General features: G+C 24.5%; 1 protein-coding gene across 2 annotated transcripts in view; it reads right to left on the reverse strand.

Annotated features, from left to right (window-relative positions):
- LOC114119614 (calcitonin gene-related peptide type 1 receptor-like) overlaps nucleotides 1-27,822 on the reverse strand; it is a 59,114-nt gene that overhangs the window by 20,566 nt on the left and 10,726 nt on the right. For both annotated transcript variants that reach the window (XM_027981225.2, XM_050207757.1), the window contains exons 2-3: nucleotides 23,778-23,892; nucleotides 10,553-10,675 (exon numbers count right to left, since the gene is read on the reverse strand). In XM_027981225.2, the coding sequence (XP_027837026.2) occupies nucleotides 10,553-10,675; nucleotides 23,778-23,889 (235 nt within the window). In that variant the 5' untranslated portion in view covers nucleotides 23,890-23,892. The remainder of the gene's footprint in view (nucleotides 1-10,552; nucleotides 10,676-23,777; nucleotides 23,893-27,822) is intronic.

Here is a 27,822-nt window from a genome sequence, read left to right on the forward strand (position 1 = left end):
AATATTTACTTATTCAATATATGAATACGTAGTAAGTAAAAGTGTAAAGGTGTCATGTCTTTTCAATAGATCAATCAAATTGTAATTTCATTCATGTAAGTACCACAAGTGATAACGCCACATGTAAATAAAATATGTATGATAGACTACCTATACAGTGCCATTTACTGGATGCAATCCACTTGATTCATTTTCCTTCGAGATAAATCAAAAATGTAATTTTCAGCATGGAATAATGCACATTACGATTTATTCATGTTAAATACAGTTCTTACTGGGGAGTAAGATAGGAACTTAAGGTATAAATCCAGTCACATAAAAACAAAATATTTTTAGTCGACTTTTTAACTTTATTTAAAGAAAAAAGATTTTATTTGTTATGTTTTAGAAAAGGCGCCAGTTAGATTTCCCCATGATAACAAAAAGTAAAATAATGTTATTATTCAAATTTAAATTTAATTTAATTTTCATTGAATTATGATCTCTCTAACCTCACAACCACAAAAACACAACCTGCACACGACAACGCCACGACGGCTTTGATTGTACCATTATAAAAAATATTATAAAAGAGACCTTTTAAAATATTAAATTCGCGTGATGTGCATTATAATATTTTAATATACTATGTTATATTACATTTTCATGCGCATGACTAGAATATTAATCAAATATTGCGCTTCATAATGTTAACACGTTTATCACTATGTCGTTTTTCAAAGATCACATGGCATATTCAGTGCAGATATATGCGAATAATATGACGCCAATATCATTTATTATAGTGGCCATTACGGTGTTTGTGGAATTTTGTCTTTAAGAGCCGACTTAGCGGTTTTGCGCGGGACTCGTGAATCTTCCTAGTTTTGAACAAATTAACTCGAAGCGTGCACGTTCTTCTCTGCCCGTCTTAATAATTATAGTTATAACATCAGCGACCCGAGGTACACGTTACAGCGGCTAATACACTTTGCGAATTTCCAACACGTTCGCCAAAGTACAACTTAAAGACGGTGATAAACATAACGAATGAGACTGATACAGAAACGACAATTTAATTTAATAACATACAATACATGATGCATCTTACTTTTCAGGTGTGTGTGATCGCCTATGAAGTAGGGCTTTTTCTATATAGATACTCGTATACATTTTTTATTCATTTATACTAAGAAAGTCAATTATATTTAACCATAAATTGATTATGGTGGTTTTTTCTTAACTAATAATATCATCTAACGCCATTTCGTGTTTTCTATTTTTCACTTATTACTTTTATACTTAAATCTAGGGCAATAGTTTCATGATCCCACACTGTCTGCAACAATTTAACTTTGATTGTACCTCGGGGACTAAAATCTATTAGCCAAATCCTGCAGGGCTAATGCATATATACGCTGATATTTTTAAAAAAATAAGAAATTTAAAAATATCCAATTCGACAATTTTGTTAAAACAGTTTATCCTAATTTGTAAATATCTTCATGATAATTTTATACTTTACAATAGTATAAATGTGAAATATAGTATGTTTCAATTAACCGTTATTTAGTATTTAGATTATGTAGGTACCTACATATTATATTTCAATTAAAATTAATTTATCAAAAACATAACCTTTTTTTTTTCATTGCATTAAATAATATTAATAAAATTTATTTAAAAGCTGAGAAAATATTGTTTTTGTAACTAATATAATAAACTTTCTTCATAAATATTATAATTTGTTTAATTAATATTAACGAAATAAATAACTATTACAGTAGAAACGTTTAATTTTGTTAATTAAAACGACATTTTTATGTACAAACAGCGGGTTACAAAATAAATCAAAATATTTTATAAAATTTTGTAAATGTTAAATTCGTAAGTTCAACTTTAGTACAGTAGGTTTGGGTTGATTATGTTTATTATATAATCATGTTTGTAGTAGGGTGTTTGGATTTTATAAAAACCTGGCCGATTTATAACAACAAAATCATAAAAAAAAAAAAACTGAATACTTTATTTTATGGTTTATGAAAATTAAATAAATATTTAATCTTATAATTTGAATCATAATTTTTAGCAAAATAACTAAATAAATAATTTTCCAAGCACACGACGGATTAAAAGTCTGTATAATAATACAGAATACAAATACGTACTACATGACAGTATAAAATTTAGTCAATAATTATTTAAATGTATTAAAAATGTATCTGTGACAAAATCAATAAAAACTAATAAAACAATTTTAACATCTGATATGGTATAATATGATAAATAATGTTAAAAAATGATCAAATAAATGATCAATTATATTTTAATCTATTTTTTGTTTGATGACTATTTAGAAAACTGATTCTATAGCTTACTATTATGCTTCTATAAATAAAATAAATAAATTAATTAATAAAATATACTTTTGATACTAATTAATAATTAAAATATATTTTTACTGATGACGGTAATTGTTACATTATAAATCTAATTTTTCTAATGTATACACTATAATAGTTAATTGATTTTTAAGATAAAAATTAATAATACAAGTACTGTAACGTAATAATTAATACTTTATACTTGGATAAAAATTAATAATTTATTACTGAAAATGATACTTATTTTATACTTTGAAATGTAAAAGAACTTTGATAGCATTTTCTTTATTATACTATTTTCTATCCGTACAATTTTACTAAAAAATATATGTGTTTGATGCAATTTTTTAAAAGTATTCCCAATCCAGAGGTTTTATTTAAGACTTTTTAGAGCAACAGATATCTCTTGGGAAATTTTGAATCACCCGACTTTTATTCCTACCGAAGCCAATAAATATTCATGTCCACTTTGGATACTCAAATAACCTCCTAGCAATTTTCAGAGAAGTAGATTAATAACAAATTAACCTTGAAGATACACAAACATGAGTAACAAAATATTTTAAACAACAATTTTTAATTTATTTGTAAATAATATTCTTCAAACAACCATTACAACTTTTGTCATTCAAATAGTACTTATATAGTTTAAAATATTGAATAAATGCGAGTACTTTTGTACAGGTATCAAATAAATAATTATAAATATTCATGTCCATACCGAATTTATTTTATTTAATAATAATTAAAAAATAATAATAAATAAAGTATACATAGTTTTAACTCCAATATGACGAAAAGCGGCTACCTAAATTCAATTAAAACACTATTTTAATAAATTGCAGTGAAGCAACACCATCTGCGGCGTCTATATAGACTCAAATAACACGATGTTTAATGTACACTAGAGCATTATGTCTCTACCTCCTACAATTGTAATCTACGTTAATTACTTGAAACCATTTCCTTATTAATCTTCAATAATGAAATCAAGTCGAGTTCAGACCAAAATACTGTGAGGGTTAAATCTCATGTTAGAGAAATGTTTTTGTAATCTGATTACACCTACACGTAATATATCTAGGAACACTATAATACAATAAACCTATACATTATACTATACATAATTATTATTTTCATGAATATTATTATGATCTAAATTTGAATTTGTTTGAAAACAATCACGATTAGTTATTATTTATTCTATAAACACAATTATAGTATTATTATTATCATGAGAGTGAAAATAAAACTATCTATAAAATCCCATTAATCGTAATACTTTTTAATAACATTTATGTATTAATAGTGAAATATAATATAATATAGGGATATACGTAGACATAGTTTGGTATCTCAGTATACTATTATGGTATCCGACATGCAAACTATTAACAATTTAACAACCATTAGATTTGAATCCATAATCACTTTTAATCACATCCGCCTTACATCAAAATTTTGATAATTTTTTTTTTAATAGGAAAATATTTTTAACCAGCATTGAATTTATGTTATAATATTATGATCAGGTAACAAAATATATTCAATTCAAGAAAATTTACAAATTATATTAAAATGAATAATAGACAATAGTATTGTATTGTGTGTACTTACAGCGATCAGTAATATTCTTTAAAACATTACCAAATGAAATTTATTTAATTTTATAAAGGTGTTTTAACTGCTTTATTACTATGAATATTAATAATAGAATATATTATTCTAATTTTAATCAATTTATTTTTCGTGTTATAAAAATATGTATATTTTTAATGGTTTATGAATATTTAATGATTTGGAAAAGTGCATTATATAAACACTCCAACTAAAACATAACTTTTACAATAAACAAACTTTTATAATAATTTTATCATTTAATGTATAGTGAAATCATTGATTTTACATAATATAAAAAAATTATGACCAAATATTTATTATTTATTGGTATTTTTAAATTGAAAAATAAAAATATAAGTTTATTACATTTTATCAGTTAGAATATATTATGCACAAAGGAAATATTTTATTTTAATACGTGTTATATTATGCAAATTAATGTTACGTTTATAAAATTAATGGAACAAGATGGGTTTTTGTTGTTGTACAAAACAAATACTATCTGTAGTTATTGTCGAAGAAACAATATAGTTTTTGTTTCATAATTTAAAATATGATAATATCAACGTAACATAACTATCGTCCAATAACCCCAACGTTAATCATTATTCGTAATTTAACGTTTGAGACAGGTATGAATTATAAACAACTAAAATCTTAGAAATAATTATTTTACCATTAAAAAATAAAATATTTAAAAAAATTAGCAAGGATATAATATGTATAGATGGTTCTCTCCTTCAAAGTAATAATTATTACAATATTTCGTTATGTCATGGTCTGCATTTTACATTTTACAGACCATTATCTGTATAATTATATTAAACTTGTTTAATTTGAATCATTTATCAACAAAATAAAAAATACTTAGCTGCATTTTACTATTTTTTAGACGAAATAGATAGATTGATAAGAATTATATTGTATAAAATACAGTCACGCTTTAAATACATTAAATGGCAAATGAAATCGTCATAACAGAATGAAAAATATAGTATTTGATGTATTTTTGTAAGAAACAATTTTAAGTATTCTGATTCGGGTTTTCAGTATTAATTTTTTTTTTAAATTATAAATACAGGTTTCATTTAAAAAAATAACTTATTTATGTATTATCAAGCAGGTACATTTTTAAAAGTATTAATGTATTCAAATCTAAATTCTAATAACTTGTTTATATTATTTACTACTTATTATATTGAGACAAATTTTACAAACTATAAGATTGTAATAGATTATTTTTAATTGTCATGATTTTCAAATTATCAATACCTTTAAAAGATTTTATCATCGAATATTATTTATATAATATTCAAAATCAAATAACTCTATAACTAGGTACTCGTTTTAATTTTTATTTAGATATATATAATATATATATACGTATATAAAATAATATGATTAACAATTTACTATGAAAAATAATAGCGCTCATATTTTGAAAAAATAAAAATTAATCACTATTTAGACACTTTGAATGTTATAATAAATCTGAGTAATTGATAATATGGTTTTGAAGTAAACTGTTTTTATTATTATTGTTTAAAATATGGTAATTTTTACAATCTGTACAAAAATACATACAAAACGTACAATAAGTTACCCAACTTATGATAATATGTGAAAAAGAGTCAGGAATCGTAAGTGGAGTCATTGAGAAGTCGGTTGCGCACCTTGAGTAAACTTAAAAATCAGAATTTGAAGAAATACATAGTTAAAAGAAAAATAGTAAATATTACGAATTACATAATATATTATAATACACTGCACAGCTATAATATTATAAATGTACCTATATCTGATAAATATCCAAAAATTTATAAATAAACATACTTTGTGCTTCTATATGAGATGGATACAATTAGGGTATAAACTATTTTTCGAATTTAAACTATGATCATCAGTGAACAGCTACTATCTGTTTAAAACGATTATTTTGAATAAACTTAAAAATAATAGAAATATGGTATCATGAATTTCTAATAAATAATAGTGTCAACGCTTATAATATAAATAAATTACAAAGTTACATTAAGACTTAGGTAATAGACGATTGACTATGATATACTTATATTATGTTATCTAAGAATATCACACCCGCAGTATAATTATTTGTTAAAGGTTTACATAAATTATGCAATAGTTATTCTATCGCATACACGTTAAATAGGGATGCAAGCCATAATGTATACATAACAATTATTTTTTAAATCTCATTCCTCTCTACTATCATGACTCGTTACATTTTTAATTTATGGTTAAGGGTTTCGTGTTTTACTCTAATTGAAGAGGAGCATTTTTGTCGTAAAAGAGCATATTATATTATTATTTTTGGGTACCTATTTACCTTTACTCCCATTTTTTGCCTAAATATACTTGGAACATCAAATAAATAACCTTGATGAATTTTAGATTTTCGAGAATGAATATAATTATTAAAACCTATCTTTTGTTGGAAAATATTATAGTTTACGAATATTTTCTATCATTATAACAATATAGATATTGCTTCGATTTTTTTGATTTTTATAACTTGACTAATTACGTTAATTATATTATGCTTGAATAAATATATAAAATGTATTAATCATAAATATATTCAACGCATACAACAGGATCTATTCAAAGTTAATGGATACTTATTCGTGATTTATAATTTAAGTTGTATAAATAAAAACGCATGTTAAATATTTAGACACATCATTCACTCACAATCCTCATTGTATACAAAAATACAAAATATTATATTAAAAATAATATTAGTTATTTCAATAAGATATTTTCGACGAATTGTAATGAAAATTATAATTAAAATTGTGGATATAGATAAAATATTACGGACATAGCATCGATTGTGGCCTAACGTATTAGTTAAAACGGAAGTATAAAAAGTTATACAATTAATCAAGGAGAATATAATACATATTGTGTCATACCAATATTAAAAATCGATTATTCGTTCCATCCGTTTTGATACCTACTAGAGTATTAATAGCTATACTTGAACACGATGTCTTTTAAGAAACCGATCGAAAAGTTATTGCAGTGGCTTTTATTTGTCGGCTCAATACTAATATCGTGATTGCGTTTGATCTTGTGTTTTCACATAAAATACGTTGTCTTCACCTTAAACCTTCTTACAACTCTCCTTCACTGCATAGTTTACAAATCATTGGTAAGGTTTGCACTTCGTCGAGTCACAATACTAAAACCTCAATTTGTAGAATATTTATGGTTTGCTCATCACCTCTCATTTATCTCCAGGATTGTTTATAGTTCATCCATTAATTCTTACCCGTCATCTAGCTTATTGAGACATTTGTCTGGCCAATTTAAATTTTATATCATTATATTTACCTTACGCTGGTATATAAAATTCAAATATACTATTTGTACGTGTTTACATAGGATCAACTGATATATCATTAAACAACATTCTAATATTATTTGCTGTAAAAAGAATGTAATTTAAAATTAACGCATAAAAATATATAAATATTGAACTACAGTAGAGCGTCGATTATTCCCACCAATTAGTATTATGAAGATACAGACAATTAAACAATAATTAAAAATATATAATAAATAAAAATTTAAATGTTTTATATGATTAAAAATAAAACGTATATGCTTTATGTATAATGTATAAAGTATAGTAGAATAATATATATAATGTTTTATTAAAAATAGGTACTTAATATAACTGATTTAAATTTTAAATTTTAAAATATAAAGTAAATAATTTTTTTTTTCAAAAATTCGTAGTGCGGATAATCGATGCTTCACTGTATTTTGTTTACCGTTTAAAAAAAAATATATTGAATGTTAGTTACATATACTTGACATAAGTATATAAACATATTTATAACAAAAAATTTTAGCTTCAATGTATTATTATTATAATATAATACATTGTGTATAATACAAAGATACTCCTAAAAAAAAAATGTACACAAACGATTTGATTTGAAAAGTTTTGTCATTATCAAATAAATATCTAACAGTATTATTGTATACATTGAGGAAACTAAATACATTATTAAGTATTATATAATATATTTTATTATTAAATATAAGTATGGTATCAAATATTATTTTGATTAGATAATAAGTTTAAATAATTATTTTAATACTTTAAAATGAAAAAAAAAATGTTTTAATACACAATGAACCATATCCAACATGTTACATTTGTTATGGATTATGAATTACAGGTTCTATGATATGATTTAAAGGATTATAGACTACAGGAGTTGGAATTGAAATATTGAATTTATGCATTTAAAATGAGTAGGTACTCTGATTGCCCATTTCAACATATTTTTTTTTTATCGAAAAATTCGAGTATTCGTGTTATATGTAGGTATGCTTTATGTAACAAGTTAATGAAAGTTGTATTATATAACAAGAACCACTTATTAAATATAAAGCAAAATATCGCTTCTTTAATTAAAAATCAAATTGACACTTGTTCAGTTATTATAATTTGTATTACCTATTGAATTAATTTAAATTAAAAATGTAATAAAAATGCATAAACATTAAAAAAATATTGAATCAGCTAGTATTTATATTTCAAGAACATATTTATTAACAATTAAAATAAGTTTGACTTCTTTGGTCACCTCATAAATTGATTATATGGTATCAAAAAACGTATTATTCTGATATATTTTTTTTATGTTTAAAATATACTAATAAATGTCATGAAAACCATACACGTGGGATGAAAACCATTAATCCTGATTAAACCTATGATAAATACAATATACTTACTTGAATAAATCATATAATTTATTATATAGGTATATTTTCATGACAATATTGTAGAATAGTTTTAAAATTATTAACAAAAACTAACTAATTGCAAAAGTAAAACAAATTAATTCTATCAAAATGGAAAACCCAAATTTCATCTAAGGTAATTTTTAAATAACAAATAGAAATATGATGAACATTTCATATTTTACAATGTACACTAGGTACTTGTAATTAATATTATAAAAGGAACACTTAATTGCATGTGCCATCAACGTAATGATATCAGCTATGATACTATAACGTTCATTGTTATATTTGTTTGTGACCGTGTATATAATGAAGTTTTACTATTTTAGACGAAAACAACCAAAATAGAAAACATCATCATTATAGCGAAGCTAGATAAGTGTCAGTTTGGAAAGGGTTCCATCCATAGTTTAATAATTATTAAAATAAATTATATTTTATTCATGTAAAAAAAAAACTTATGAAAAATAAACTCGTGATTCAATATCTCTAAATGAGTTTGTCAAGCCCTGTGTATGCACATCAGAGTCTTATAAATGAATATCTTATATATTTTATAATCCACCGAGGCAAATAAAAGGAGAAACGATATAATTGGATAGTAGTATTTCACGACACACCGGTGATAGTAAAATAAAACCTCATAATACTCAAAAATACTGTATAACAAAAAAACCCAAACCAACTGTTCGCTTGTTAGTGGCGTTTTTTGACAACCCCGTCTTGTTATTCTGTACTCTTCTTAGTTTCCAATGTGGACGAATATGAATAAAAAATTTCATAAAGGTAAGACAAAATAATATTCTAAAAGACACAATAAAACGACTTTTGTTTCTCGTAACCTAACACCCTGGGTTATCTACTTATCTCGTAAAACTTGGAAAATAACGACTAACCAGTATTGTAGCCGTAAATGGCACATTACGGTTTTCGGGGAACGTGTAAAATCATTCAAACGGTATAAGACGTTCAGAGGGATTAAAAAGTTTTCTTCTTTTTCGCCTTTAGGTGCCGACAATAAGAGAACCGACAAATCAATCGCGTAAAATAACTCATTAATCAGATCACGTCTATTATTTTTTATTCCCCTTTTCCGGTCTTTTTAAGGTTTTGTAAACAAATATAGGGAAAAAAAGGAAAACAACTATGGCTTATCCTCCTCCGGTTCACAACAAAATGTGACGTCAATACCCATCTGAAAACGTATTGGTTTGTATTAACTGGGATAGGCAAAGGTAAACTTGCGAGTCCAATAAATTGGCCATAAAACGTACGCCAACGTATAATATAATCCTGTACGATAAACCATTGTTCCGCGGCAGACAAAAATGTTTATCATGACGGAATATATGCAGTTCATGACCTCGAACCACGTCACTATCAGTTATTAGAATATCTGTACATGTATATTGTATAATAATAGACTGTTTTACAGTGCTAATGTAATGCTCATAGTTGAAGTAGTTTTTATCCAAACAACATGCAAGTATTAAATAGTTTATTGCAACAAATTTACATACACAGCCTTGCAAAAGTTAACTATAATGAACATTGAACATATATTATTAAAGTTGAGTTTGACTATTTTTCAAGGTTTAATACGATTTATTACCTATATTTAACAGCAGGTATAACTAAAAGCTTCTGTAGAGTTGCGTGTAATATTCAAAAATTTAGTCATATAAAACTTAGTGCAAATAATTGCATAAAACATGTTACAAACTATAATATTATGGTATTGTACAGTAATTGATTTTATGGGTAATAAAATGTATACGTACGTTTTGTATCGAACCCCAAAATAAAATAAGGACATGGAAATTTGGCTACTTCGCCAGCCTTTGTTCGATTAATACACGTCCAGCCATCAAATTCTCCGGGACACCAATCATTACTGTCGGATACTATAAAACAATAAAACATTTTAAAAACTTTAAATTTCGTCCTATTATTAGGTACGTGATAGATATAATATATAATAGTTTTAAATTAATAACAATTTTCATAAATGGATCAACTATTTTATTTATTCATAAAGTAAATCATTGTTTACTTTTCATATTTATTTTATTTTGCATTAATGGTACATTAATTAAACAAATTATTGTTTTTAATTGAAAAAACAACCTATAAAATTATTATTACCTAGTATAAAATTATGATCAAACTTATTAAACTTCTCCGGTATAATATGGTAATAGAATATTTAATGTCTATTGTTGCATGAAAAACTAGATAAAAATATACGAATTTCCTAAGTGCCATTTAAAGTTTTCAAATAATTAAATAATTTTTTTTTTATGTAGCTGAATTATACATTAAAAAGGTATTTCACTTTTAAATCCACACGTGTGTATTTCTACATCCCTGTTTATTGTAAATCCTTCTTCGAGGGAATTAACTAAGAGCTGTAATTTATGTACATTTTTTATACATTGTTTCTCTAATTTTTGTTAATAAATATGATACACGATAAAATATGAATAAAGTCAACGTATGGAAATCATATTTACATATATATTATGTTACAGATATATTTAACGATGTAAAAACCATAAAAAAAAATATTACAAAAGTTCAATGGATGAATTTTTATGTATAATACAGTATACGATTTTTAAAATACAATAGAGTAGTAATATTTTAATAATATGGTGCAAGTATACACAGCTAATGAGTACCCCTTTTGCACTGAAACCAAACAGATTCTAAATTCTAATCAAAAAGTGTTATTGACGTAAGGAGATTCTAATGCTACATAAAAACTTTCATAGTATATATTATGTTAATTATATATTAATAATCATATGAATAGTCTTTTATAATGATTAAATTTAACAAGCTTGTTTCTTAAAAAAAAAAATCAAATAATTTTTTAAACTATTTAAAACTATTATTTTTCAGTTTTTGAAGTTTTTTCAATCTATTATAATATTTAAAATGTTTGCAATAAAATAAAATAAATTGTATTACAATTTTTGGTATTAAATAGCTTTTATAACGCTATATAAATAATAAACTTTCTAAAAATAGATATTTGTCTTTTAAACGGTTTAATTGCCACTAATTAAAAAAAAAGATAGGATTGCTTTGAGTCTCACAAATTACAAACATTCTTTCCTTACCAGTGGACCTTTTTAAACACCGCGTAATGTCATTCTAAACCCATTCAATTGTATTTATAATGTACTAACATTTACTACCTAGAGTATAAAGATACTATGTACAATTAAATGACTCGATATTAATTTTATACAATACACTATAACATTATGTTTCTGAAATCTAGTGTAAGCAATGACAATTTTTTTATCTTGAAAATTGTGAACATTTTTTAGTAAGTATTTTATATAATATTATAATTTATAAGTACACGTATTACCTACTATTATATAACATCAAACAGAATATCAGAAAACAAAAATTAGATTTTTTTATATATAATAGAGAATACTATTATCCTACCAACTCTCCGTGATCTACCAAAATTAACATGAGTAAAAAAAAAGTGAAACTGCTCCAGAAAATTATAAATTCTATTATTTATTTTTCTATTAATTCTTATTCTTTAAAATCAACAAAAATAATTTTTCTTCCAGGACATATATAATGATTAATGACGCTTAAAAAATGAACAATATGCGGGTATAGCAATCATAATCGATACCAAACTATAATAATGTTATATAATATGAAAAAAAATTCTTAATCAGTATAGCTAAATGCAAAATCCATCTTCATTTTAACTATTCTTAAACATATAAAACGTGTTTAAATATACAAGTACAATTATCTAATAATAAGTATATTATTATAACCATTATATAAATGTAAATAAATTCTTACCAATCAACATTTAAAACATCGTGTATTGATATTAGTTACATTCTAAGTCATTAAAGAAAAATAATTCCATCAGCATAATGCAAATAGAATTTGATTATATTATGAATATTTAATGTACCATAAACTAGATTTTTTGAGGTTAAGTATGTTGTACTAAAACGTCTTTCAATTTTTAGTTAATTCAAAAAACTTTTTCCCTTACTCGTGCCAATCAAAAAATGATGAGATATTGGCTAAGTGTTTACCTGGCGGTGCACTAAGCCATTTTTCATAATTTACGATATTTTCTAAAGTAAATCGAAAAAAATGTAATTTTCCGCGTCTGCGGTAACTAAAACTTTTTTCATCAACATGACATGTTAAATAAATTAAACGCTTCGTGTAGTTTTATATTAATAATACTTTAGTAAAAATTAACAAATAATCCAGAAAATAATTACATACAATTTATTTGGTGTTTGATCCATAATAAAAAAATTGTCATTAAAAATTATGAATTCCATATTTTATATCTCTAAATCGTTTTACAATAACTAAAAATCATATTATTAAACTTAAAATACAATTTACTTACTTAATTTCGATAAATTTATATTATAACAATCAATAAATGAATAAACAGTGTAATAGATACACTAAATATTAGTATTTTTTAGTGGTACTTTTAAACATAAAATAATAATTTTTATTAAATCATAAATTATAGTAATTAATTTATAACAGTTATAGTAACACGCATTACGTCCACACATCGTTATCGTGAGTTAAGGTACATACATTCTAATGAAAACACGTATATTATAATTATTAATTTAGGTGTGCCAATTAAAAACGTACAATTTTCAAAATAACTTTCAGAGTACTTCTATACACCATACTTATTAATATAATGACTTTAACTAATCTTAATAACAATACGTAATTGCACGCCCCATTAATACATTATATTTGACGGTTAAACTTTAAGATATATACGCACAGAAGACGGCTATTTACACGACAACAACAGTCTGTTATTGCCTATTCCTGACTTTGAAGTTTATATTAGCAGACGACTTAGTATAATTATAATGCTGTGTACTGTTATCGAGACGAAATTCAATGAAGGGTATATGTGTGGGCGCGAAGGTAGAACCTATTTTTCTATTGAATAGATTTGAAGGTGTATAATGTACACACACACACACATATATATATATATATATATATAATTATATTTATTAATATATAGGGAGAGTGTGGCGAGGATTCGACGAACGTAAGTGCGAAATCGGTTCGAAACAATAGCTTAGTCGGAACGGTTGTTTTTAGTGTTTACCTGAGGAGTATTCGTAGCGCAAAGTTTACACCGCCCCGAGGCTTAGCTTGTTCTGCACATGCATTTAACGTCAACTGAATGTGTGGTGGCGGGGGACCGTAATCCGATATTCTCCCCAAATCGCGAGTAGTCGAGGCAGCGGCGCGCGAGAGGAGGCGAATAAGGGTTAATGTTATTGTTATTGAAGTTGGGCTGGTAATCCTAATTGCCTGAACGTACGGTGCATGTGTAGTATATGGTTTGAGACAAACCCTGTAATGGAATATGAATGGAGGCTATAAAATTGGTACTGCCGCGCTAAAAAAAAAAAAAATGAAATCGCTGAATATGTGCACGACAAAAACAATGTCCAAAACTATTCAAAATTGTTCGAAAACTGCAGTGAAATGATCAGAATAGACTTAGTTGAAATATCGTAAAAAAAATATGTCAACGGAGATTTTTTGTAGGTTTCTTCCATCGACCAAGTGGATTCGATCGGAAGGCGCCTACTATTATTCTCGCATTTTCATCGGTCAGATGCGTTAACCAGATGTGACTTAACAGTCAATTTCTGACCGATTCCGATTCTTTTTCTTAAATTGACTTATCTAATCACCACTATTCCGTAGGTATAGCGTTGACATTTTTATAATGTATGCTTGTGTAGTCAAGCGATACCCTTTTTTGCGATTCGTTTGCGCATACGAATTAAAAAAAAAAACTATACCAAAAATCTACCAAAACTCAAAAAACCTTAGGTATGTGCTTAAAAATGATCGTGTTTAGATGTTAAAATTGTTTCCAAGCATTTTCCTTTTCACGCGAAATAAAATGACTAAAGTTTAAAGCACTGGCATCTCATATCTCGTCAACACCACACGTTCAACTAAAATAGATATAATAAATCAAAACGTAGCCAAATTATCACCGAAAAAAATTGTTTCTCGAGTATACTCGATTCAATAAAAACATAAATCTTATCGAAATATTTAAGATAAATTAATCATTATCGTGCATTAGGTACTGAAATTTATGATATTAGTTTAAATTATGAATGAGACTTAATAGTCTTATGTTGCAAACGAGTCGTCATTTTTCAAGTCAACATTAATTGTATTAGCTGGTTTTCGAGTTTTTCGTTGTACGCAATCGAGTTGTCAGCTTACAGGTAAAAAATTTTGTACTGTGCACAAATTAGTACCACCGGTATAATCGTGACATTTTATCAAAACAATTGATCCTGTAATAATATTCAGTTACCTACGTTAAAACGGATTAAGACGATAACTCGGTAGAATCTCTCTGTATGCTGTAAATTACGCCGAGTAATTTGGTTGAGATGAAAACGTTCGGTAGTCCTATTTAAATTGATGAATTATCTTTGTTTAGACAAGTACATCAAAATATGTTATAATATTATATATTTAGGACGGATTGTATATTTTCAGACATGAAATGCACTCCTTGCGTTGGCATCAGTCATTCTTAAGTGTTTAACTATAACTTTTAGACTAGACAATATAATGTATAATCGCTAAAACCGTTTCAAACATAAATACTACAGCCGATAAAAATCGAAATACAAACACACAAATATTGGAGTGGTGGAGTTTATTTTCGTATATAATCATAACATATTGAATCATATTGGTAATAGCTTAGCATATTGCATAGAATATTGGCAAATGTTTGCTAAATATATATAACTTACGCTGCTGATTATCATCAAATTTTAATCTGTTATGAATATGCGTAGAAAAAATAATTTACTCTTTTATTAAGACGAATAGCAGATCCTATATAATATATGATAGTTTAAAATGATTAAATTATATTATTATAATCTGTATATAAATGTTAAATATTATGTTTAAAATATAGTTAGTACAATGGTCTATGAAAAACAAACACAAACTATTATTTAATTTAAGTATTCAAAACAAATTAAAATCAAACGAAAAGGAAAACTAAAACATAAATAAACTAAAAATAATATTATTATTTTTTTAATACTATTCTGTTAAAAAAAATTAAAACAAATAAATTGATATTATAAGATTTAGTACACACTGCTTTTATTTTTATTTTTTTTTAGTTTTAGCCTCACTAATTTATATAGTTTTAATGGTTCACACGAAGGGCGTAAAAACGTTATTAATGTATATACAATTTAATTTAATTTAACTACTTTTTTCTTTAATATATTATTAGATTTATTTATTTATTTATTTATTTAATGTTACTTTTTTTAATAAATCGTGTTAACAACTATTTGTATGGTAAGCTTTAGACATTTATTTATTTATAATTTAATATGCTAACCTTCGAGAGATCATTTTTAATTGTATACCATTCGTATTAGTTCGTATAATTTATACTATGTTCACCGTCAACTTTATTTCTACATTGAACATAATGAACTATAAGTTGATCCCTACAGCGGTAGACTAGACAAGGGAGTTGGGGAAATTTATCTTCTTAGGCCGGTGAAAATTATAAGATTATGGGCCAACCTTGGCCCAAGGGAATGCAACGCTCGAGACCCAATATGAATCATATTATACTACAAAATGTTAAAATGTTATTTTGTTACCTCATAGTAAATATGCATAATAATATTTACCTAGGTATTAACTACTATAGCATTGACAACCGTATTTATTTACCACACAAATTAGATATTGTTTGAAGCAAATTAGATGAAGTATGTCTACTAAAATAATGTACGTAGGCCTCTATAGGTTTTCAAATCTCCCTGGGCCGATTTGTCTCCCATAGGTCTCTGTATCCCTACATGACAAATAATATAAAAATGATTACATGCCCACAACAATATTAGAATCATTAATTTAAAAAAAAAATGTTCTCAAATAATAATTTATCAAATCAAAACATAAGATAACTAGTAAATTTTAGTTCAACTTCCAAAAAAGAAGAAATTTAAATTGTACAGTTGACCGTGAAAATAAATAAAGTACGGAGCTCATCAAACTTGCATATATATTATTATTTCCGTATTACAAAAATAAGCACAATGCATTATGATGTGTTATTAACTATAGCCTATAATATTAAAATGAATTTTTCTCTAGTTAAATTTAAAGATAACTATATTACAAACAGCAAAAATTACTTTTAGAGAGCCTTTTTAGAAATTTCAGAAATTGTTGAGGCCATCAAAATATAATGTAAATTTTTTCCTAAAAAAAATTAAGGTAAAACGAATAAAAACCTCATTCAATTTAACATTAAATAACATATTTTATAAAACTTATTCGTTGGCTGTGAGACGGATAAGTTTAGTCCGCTGTCCACCATTTGATGACCCTTGATCTAGAGCACACCCTATGGATTTTTATTGATATTTTAATTTGAATGCGAATTGAAATGAGAACTATGAAAAATACTATACAATTTTAAAATACTTTTATAACGCTTAAAATGTCAGTATAATAGTTTTAATTAAAACCCAATGAAATACCTTAGATAATATTGTCACCTTTAAATTTCATTATAGGCCAATTCACTCTTATATTAAAACTGACAACATAAAATTGGTTCTTCTGTATGCAGATTTATTGAATAATACCTATGTTTTTAAGACGTAGACATCACAATATGCGGATTCAGCGTCCTCTTAAATAGATTCCCTAGGTTATATTATTAAATTATTCAATCAATACATTTAAATAAATTTTTACGCATGTAAAGGAATTGTAATATTTTTTATCCATTACTATATTTATAAAATAATGAATATTTCTTAAGTATTCATAAGCACCCAATAATTTTATATTTATAAAATAATGAATATTTCTTAAGTATTCATAAGTACCCAATAATGTGACAGTATAATTATTTGTTAAAAAAAATCCAAAAGTTCTCATGTTTTTAAATTAACTTGTAAATAATAAAATGGCGTGTAGGTTTTTATAACTTGCTAGTAATATTTAAGTTGTACAGTTTATTAAAGCCTAACCATATTAAAATATAATGTAGATAGGTACCTAATGTATTATTTATATTATTATTCAGCTAAAAATACTTCCATATGTCCTTACCTAAAATATAAATTTATAATCCACCCTTAGAAATTTCATGCTAAATAAAAAAAACTGTATAATATAATATACGTATAGAAACTAGTTGAAATTTTAAGTAATTTATACATAATATAATATTATAATCACACGAGTGTGACACAGATGAAACTAAATGCGTATAATCTAACACAATGTAACACATGGTAATAACAAGCAATTATTTTAAATGAATTAGGTACATATATCAAGTAGTAATTTGTTGAAGTGATTGTGCATTCAAAATAATTAATTAAAATGCTAAGGTAAATGTTGAAAATAATTCTTTTAAATAGTAGAATAATATTAAAAACACTTTCAATTTTATAAATATTTTCTTATATCTATCAAACTAAAATAAAAAAATGCAATTTATTTATACATACTGCCAAATAAATATGTAGGCACTTTCTGTATAGCCAAAATGAAAGCAATTGCTAAAATGTATATTCCGAAAACCACCAACATTTTATTATCACTATAATAATTATTTTATTATGAAAATATTTTTAGCAGTAATACATTCAACTTTTGATCACTACAAAAATATGACCCTTTAAGGCTAAAAAAAACATTGGATTGGAATTAAATTTGTTTCAAACATAAAATATTATAACCACGCGAACTGAATTCATTACAAGTATAATGGATATTACATTTAAAATATGTACGCATAACGTATGAATTTTATCTCCACACTTATGTAGTGGTTTTATCTGAAAATAAATGCGTCGAAATATTGTATTACCTACTACATATTTGTAATATACACTGCAAATTTAATTAATTTATTTCTAATACTAGAATATTGAACCCTTTTTCTTTGTATTTTTTTATAGAGACGAGTATGTAGGTTACCATGAATTGAGACTACATAAAACTTAGTAACAAAACTAATATTTTATTTATTATTAAACAATGATTTTATACACAGGTAAACATACATTTTATTAAAAGTAAAATATCAATAATACATTATACATATGTGTGTGTGTTCTTCCTTGAAATAAATCTTTTAAAATCATTGTTCATAACGAGTCATCTTGATGGTGTACTAACACATTTTGATATTGTTTATTTATTTATATATACTATAATATTTTATATTTTATATGAACTCAATGTGTTTTCAATAACTTTTCCGATAATCAACAATGCTGTTAGTTTTTTTTTAACTCTGTTGACACTAGAGTAGCAATATAGGATGCCATGACATAACCTCGTAGTATCAGTCAAATGTTTATTTTATTATTTTCAATATATAAATACATTACTGCAATCCAAACAGATGATCGTCGCTAGCAGAAATAAGAAAAGTTTTTTATCCCTTTTAAATGGACTACAAAACACGAAAAAGTTTTTGTTTCACAGCAACAGCTACAGTACCATTTTTAAAATTAATAAGTATAATCTTTTCCACCGTACAATTATACTAAGAATAAAAGGCAAAAAAAAATCATTACTTATACTTTCAAACTTTATAAAAAAATGTTAAAGAAATACCATCTAATGTATTTAGAACTGTAGTACATATAAATTAAAATACCACATTAACAATGGTTTATATATTTATATGGTTTTAGTTATAGTTTTTACAACTTAATAATATTAAATTCATAAAATAAATTTAGGAATTTTAAATTGTAAATACCTATTGGATATAAGTTATAACTAACCATAATATATTATTAGCTTTAGTTTTGCGTCAATTTATGACCTTTTTGATAGTGATATCTTACACCTGATATATTATAATATGCCCATATCCATTATAATCCTTAAGCACACAGTGTTTAGTCTGGATAAACACGATTAACTATACGTATGACACATGTTTAAATACTTTTAATAATTTATTGGGTACTTATTATATTTTCATCAATGCAAATAATAAAAATTTTAAATTAAATTTTAAAATTTTATTTATAATGCTTAATTATTAATATGTTTATTGAATATATATATTACATGAATTTAAAATCAACTCAATGTTTTTCCGGAACCTTTTTTAATCCATACTTCACAATGCATAGAACCTGATCAAAATTGAAATAGACTTAAATAGACAATTCATTTTGAGATTCTTCTAGGTTTTTATCGGTTTTAAATAATAATTGAACATATTAGTTTTATTTTAACCATATAATTATTTTTCTTAGATTTAATTTAGGTAACTAATATTTAAAATTCAAAGAATCATGTTGTACGACTGACGACGAATAATTAACATATGGATTACATTTTTCATTTGCAAAACATTGAGAATGATGAAACAATTATTGGTTTTTCTATGAGTTTTTACGAATAATAATATTTAGTTATTTATAGCTTTATACTCCATTGCATAGTTTCATACACACACACACACACACACACACACACACACACACACACAGTGGTACACATACGAGTGGCATCTGCAGCGGCCAATTATATATTACATATATTTACTTCTTTGTTTCACTGTATTTTATTATTTTCAATATGGGATAAATTTCAACGTCCATCGTTAAAAAAGTGTTTAGCCTTCTGCAATTATCTTTTACAATCATCGTTAAATATATATAATTTATATTTAAATATAATGTAATATACTATACATTATAGTATAGCTTATACTATTTCCTACGAGGCTACAAATATTTATAGCAATGTAGATTAATTTATTATTCAGTAACTGTACTACTGTGGTTTAAAATCAATATCTTATTCATTTATAAAATAATATTGGCTTAAGTAAAATGTATGAAAGTTGTATATATAGAATCTACTACACAAAGTACCCTTGTAAAAATATTATGTGAAAATATGCATTTTCAAGAACCGGAAGTATCCGTTTTAGCCAAAACTCTTATTTAATAATTTTAAGTACCGTAATCGTAATAGATTCCGATTTATTTTTACTGAACCGAACCGAAAAAATCATGAAGATTTTAGTCCCTGAACCCAACACATATTGAAATTCAATAAAATAATATTATATACAACATAATACTTTTAATTAAAAATACATTAATTTCTTTATATTTATTTAAAAAATATTTACTAATTGATACCTATTTATTTAAACTGATACAATATTACCAACCAATTTGGTTTTAAAAATTATAAATGAATAATTAAATTGAATATTTAAACAAAACCTTAAAGTACTGAAAAAAATCTGAAACAATTTAATTTGTATTTTATGATAAACTTTTTCATTCCTGGTAATTATTGTATAAATATTAGCTAAAACATTAATTTTTTTTTTTTGGAATTAAAAAAATTAATATATTAGTTATATCTGTCTATTTTATTAGTGGATTTATAATAAAATCCATAAATACCTATTTAAAAAATATAATTTATATTAAATTTCAGTCTTTTGAATGTGTTCTCTAATTTAATCTAACTTATAAAAGTATATTACCTAATAATGAAATAACTTAATAATATTTCAATACATTAAATAAATATTTAACAACCATTTATATCATGTTAAAATAGTTGAATTGGAAGTTTGCTTATATTATACATGAACAATTTACAAAATAAACACACTCGTGTGTGTGCATTTAAACATTTAAACTAATATCGAGTAGTTACTTTGTTTGTATATTTAATTCAATATGGTTTCTATACGAATAATCAATAATACATTATTTAATTACATACTATATTTTTGGTGAAGTTTTCAATTTTCTTTTACCTTTTTGCCGATAAAAAAAAACTTATTGACGTATCAATAATTAATTGATACACTTTCAATAAAAACGATATAATAAAACGTGAAACTAAATTTAAAAAATACAGCCTATTATATCCCGAAAAAAATAACAAAATAATATTAAATTCGTGTATGTTTTTCAAAAGTTTGTCGTTTAAAACATGCACGTATTATAGTGGTAACCACCTACGTAACGTTTCATAACAAGTAAATTTCATTTTAACAGGATCGTATACTGTAATCTAGACTATAGAAGCACATTTAAATTACATAAATAATCTGTGTATAAAAGCAATCTTATACTTTAAATGTAATTTAAGGTTAAAGGAGTTTTAATGTGGTACCTACATATTATTTTTTTTTTTATGATGCGCAAACGTTTTTGAAACTTAGTGGTATTATTTAAAATTAAATAAATTATACTAACAAAATAATGTATTTAATGCTTTTATTACATATAATACTGGAAAAAAAATATAAAAAAATCTAGAAAAAAATTATAAAGAGCAACTCAAAAATGAGATGATTTCGTTAAAACTAAAAAGTATCTATAATTATCTTTGAATAGTAACTTTTAAACTAAAATTTAATGAAATTATAAATAATAATTTAATTAGGTGCCTATTTATTTTTATTATATAGATGTCATTTTAACCTTTCATTTTAATATAAGCAAACATTGTTCAAATCGTATAATTTGTTAAATATTATATACCACGCTTCAAATCAACATTTATAATTACATTATTTATACTTATAGCAACACTTTAATATTTGAAGAGTGCAATTGCAATGCATTATGCCCAAGAATTATTATAAATATGTATTTTTCAAGTAAATATGACAAGCAGTTATATCATGTTAAATTAGTTTCATCATCAGATATCACACAATATAAATAAAAACATACATTTTTCGAACACCAAAAAAAAATTGACTGATAAGTAATATTTTATAATATCCAAATGACAAACAAATACGTATTATCACGTTCATTGATGAAAAAAATCATACTAAGTTATACTAGTAAGTTATAGTCTATAACTTATAGGTACTTACTCAAAGCTCATTATTACTTCACAAAACCAATACTATATTTTTAATTTTAATCGAAGCGATCAATTTATTAGTTTTACCAATAATATTATTATCTTTGTTTCTAGATTTTAGAGTGAGACGATGAATACTTAGTACTCATACATTGATTTTACATCGATGTGTTTTGTTTTTAGTCTATGTACAATGTCTATGTACACATCGTAAACAAATTATAATAGAAAAATGTTTCAATATTCAACTTCAATATTTCTTCTGATAAAAAATTTCCAGCACTTTTATTAAAAGTTGGGAAAAATAAAAATAATAAAAAACGAGAATTTTCACGCAAAATCAATTTTCTTTTTTAGTTTATTCAAAATGCATAATTGTAAATATTTAAAATTCCAAATGTATATATTTGCGTTTTCTATAAGTACATGATATAAGTTTCGAAATTATTAAACTAAATTTTAGGTATTTTAATTTCAAAAATTTGACGGTTTTGGATATTTTTTCTATAAATATCAATAACAATATTTTACTAGATGAAAAAACTTAAAAATTGATTACGAAATTCCTAATAAGTTTTTATTATAGCTAACAAATATATCACATAGGAATGATTTAATTTTAAGCGTTTGAAGTTCGTATTATGAAAAAATTCGTTAATATCTCAAAAACTCGCAAATTATTTTGTTTGATACTTGTAACAAAAATGATAAATTATTTATAGCATAATAAATACAAATTTTTTTCCAAAAATTAATGTAACATGTTCAATGTACCGTATTATTAATAATAAAAAAATCGATGTTATATAATATAAACAAAAAGAATACAATAAATTAATAACACACAAAGGTATGGAGATAACCATTCAATGACTGATAAATTAAATAAATGAAATTTAATTATTTATTTTATATTTATTTTTTTTTCTTCTGAAAAAAATATTGATCCATAGTATATGATAACATACAATAGCATATAAACTAATAATTAGTATATAAAAAGCATTTATGAAAAACACTCACCTGGTGGGTCATTTATGATGGATTCACACATTTGTCTTCGTTTAGCAATAACTTGATGCAAAATATGATTATCCTGAATACTAGACAATCCATATTGATAATCAGCCATCATCAACTGAAAAAAAAATATATTTATATTTTCTTTCATATTATGTAAACAATATATCGACTATTTTTGTATTTAAATTATCGTTTTTAATTTGAATAACTTTACGTTATTCAATAAGCTAATTGACGAATGTCTATATGATACTCGCCATATTATATACAACCAACATTTTATGACCCACATCCTATATAAGTCAATAAAATATAAATAATATATAAGTTACATACAATAAAACTAATAACTACCTATGTATAACTCGTATTTAGGTTTTATTTAAAACACATAGTAGAGATGTTGGTATATCAATAAGTATAAATTTATAAAATAATTAAAATCAATACAAATAGTATGTAGTAAGAGAGGAATTTTAGTAAAATTAAAAAAATTATAGTCTTTAACTAATAAGACTAATAAATTTTTTATTGTATCTTAAAATAATAATCATATAGTTTTGACTTACATTTCAACTTTACTTCCTGTAAATGTTTTATTATATTTACAAATCACATCAAAGTTAAAATTTAAAAAATAATATATTAATTGTATAATAACATGACACACTTACCTATAGTTACTTAATGAATATAAAAAATACATTATAAAAAAACAATTTATAAAACATAATTTAAAAAAATAACAATCAAGTTTTCAAATGATTATGAATATTTTCATATTTTAGCAAACATTATATGAACTTATTATACGAAATAAGTTATGTATATTCTATTGAACTAAAACAAATAACTGCTACTTTAATTTCTGTATCTATTTTCATATTTTCATAAATTAAATTTCACGAATTCCTTAGTACTATTTTAGTTATTTTGGAATACATAAACTGTGAAAAAGGAATCCAAGAATTTTAGTCTTTGATCAAATAATATTCATTATAATTAAATCAAAACCATTCCGGTTTAGATTCTGCGTTTTTAAGGCATAACATAATCATGTTTTTCTAAACAAGCAAACTTAAGAACATTAATACTCTAAGACTATACGTACATTGTACTCGTATAGTCGTATTAATTTACAAAAACATTGCGTAACACGGCCATGTCGCAAAGCTTTGAAAACAAAAAGTAAGCACCTATATTCGATCGGGAGTAAATTTCAAGCATAACGATAATACATATAGGTACCTAATAATATTATGCAACAGTTGCTAATATTTTACTAACTTCGATAGTTCAACAACGAAAAATAAATGTCAACACATTATTATGCAGGTGAGCAACGATGGACGCTATTGAATAATTTTCCGTTGCTATTAAAATGATAATATGATCTCCTTTTCGTGTGACACACCTTGTTGACTGGAAAATATAGGTTTGGCTTAAGAAGGATAACTGTCACGACTCACGATGCACGCCTAATAGCGTCCATCAGCGACCATTTTCCGCCTCGTCCATTATACGGCCACTCGCGTAAAGCTATCTCGATAGTCCATTAGGTTTTACCTTTCTATTTCCCGTCCGATTCAGCTATATTGTTCGCGGCGGATTGTTATTCCTTTTATTATACGTTCCTCTGCGATTTGTTTTTTTTTCTCCGTGCCCTAAATTTCTACGGATCCGCTATGTATGCCCGTTTGCGATAATAGACGTTCAGTGTTCACCTAGCCATTGTTCAGCCGGTAATCCGCAGAAACCACATATTATATTATTATCCCCTACATTATATTCCATTATCTGATATGACTGAAGCGAACAATATTCAATCTCAAGTCTCACCAGTGTATATTGTACACTTGCCAAATTATTTATCGTTACCGTCTCACACGGAAATTAAAATTGTACCGAATTATTGGTGTTTGTTTTCTTAAGTGATTCTTTCCCCGAGAGAAAAATATTACAGCAAGAAAACACACGCACATATATACAACATTTTACATCCCCTTTCGACTAACTATAAGAGACAATCGATAAAAAAATCAAAAAAAAAAATTGTTTTATTAAAATATATTAATGACATTGGTATATTATCATTTAAAATTTAATAATAATAATTTTTGCTATTTGTACTTCTTTAATTAATTCCTCAATCACACATCACTAGTAAAATGAGTGCTTGAAATAAATGTCTTTTACTTATCCACTTATTTAATAAAATAGTTATTAATTTAAAACTAAAAAAAAAAAAAACCCTATTGTATTAAAATAATCAAACAGTTTTTTACGAATTACAAAATTACAATTGAGTTTGACGGTTTGAATAAATAAATTACATCTAAGATTTATAGTTAATACAATATTCACTGCATAAATTATTTTTAAATAAACCACTATCACGATATATATATGTATATTGTATATATATAAATATATACTTGGCTTGATACTTTTAAATGGCAATTCCGCAGTTGTATTTTATTTGAAAAACAAAAGAACGGAAAAATAAATACTTATAGCTCAATATCTAAAGGGAATATAAAAAGCAATAATAATAGTCAATAATACTGTTTTTCATTGCAACAAGATAAATCGTTGATACAAATAAGACAAAAACGATATTTTCAAAACCTAATTAAAAATTAAAAATTGGAAATTTTTATCATCAATTGATTTATGTACAATTTAGTTCACCCACGAGGCCACAAAGTTTAATAAACAACACAAAAAGTAAAGACATAAACTATATTTTTCAATGATTTTATAACTCTATTATAAATTGTTGACTTTGTTTGTTTAACTACCCTAAAAATTATGTTATGAAAAATATTAAACAAAAATAAACAATTTAATTATTAATTAATACACCAAAGTCAAATTAAAATTATCCAATATTACTTTTCACACAAATACTAAATAGCATAGTATGAATTATTTATTCCAAAAAATATGTCTATATATAATAATAATACCGTTCAACTACTATCTTGATTCCTTATTTACCTACATAAAACAGAACTAAAATGCAAATATGTAATAATTGACTAAAATTTATCGAATATACAATAATAATCAGATACGTTTTTTTTTTAACAACAACTTTAAATAAGTACATACTCAATATTTGAAATTCTCAATTTACCAGATAGACATCAACTACTCTAAAAGTTTTCAATTGTAAGTTGAACCTAACACTTACATTGTTTCTTTTATTTATTATATTAGTTTTAATATTCTTTTACTGATTTAATATGAAAATCATTTCAAATTCTTAATGTAATTTTAAATTAAAATGGATATTATTTTATATATAACCCATTATCTAGTTAAATCGTTAAGTTTTCATTATATTAAGTTAAATTAAAATATACAATTAATATAAATCATTTTTTATTCCAATTGAAGTATTTCATAAATTAATTTTCTTTTTCCTTAGTTATTCATTGAGAACAATAAATTCCCTGTCGGTCATACACTCTCACGACAGTTTGGTTTTTTTTCACTGACTTTTCATTTATTAATTAATTTGATATCGATTTAATTTAATATATTAATATACAATGTTATGATTAAAACACCTATACTCGTATTTTACGATAGTTCTTGTTTATTAACCTTTTTTCACACCTTTTAAAATAGTTTTAATATTATATTTATATACAACATTTTTTATTCATTTTTAACTTAATTGAACAAGTAAACAAGTTTAAATATATACCTCAAAGTTCTCAAAGTGGAAAAACGAGTTTATCATTGAATTTTGACGTTATTTTTTAATGTATAAAATCTAAATAGAATTATACAATTATTTTCAAAAAAAAATAGAAAATAAAGTTACTGAGTTACTGAACATCCAATACATGATATGAGTTAGATTATACTTTTTTCTTCAAACTTTATAGTTTGATGCAAGTGAAAGTTTTTATTTTGTATTATTCATAGTTAAGTTAAATTTTCCAATATTATACTAGAATTATGTACTTTTTATCCATTATATATTTATATACTATTAATAATTCAGAAAACGAAAAACTTATCGTATAAAATA

The sequence above is a fragment of the Aphis gossypii genome, chromosome 1, assembly GCF_020184175.1.
Source record: "Aphis gossypii isolate Hap1 chromosome 1, ASM2018417v2, whole genome shotgun sequence".
NCBI lineage: Eukaryota > Metazoa > Arthropoda > Insecta > Hemiptera > Aphididae > Aphis > Aphis gossypii.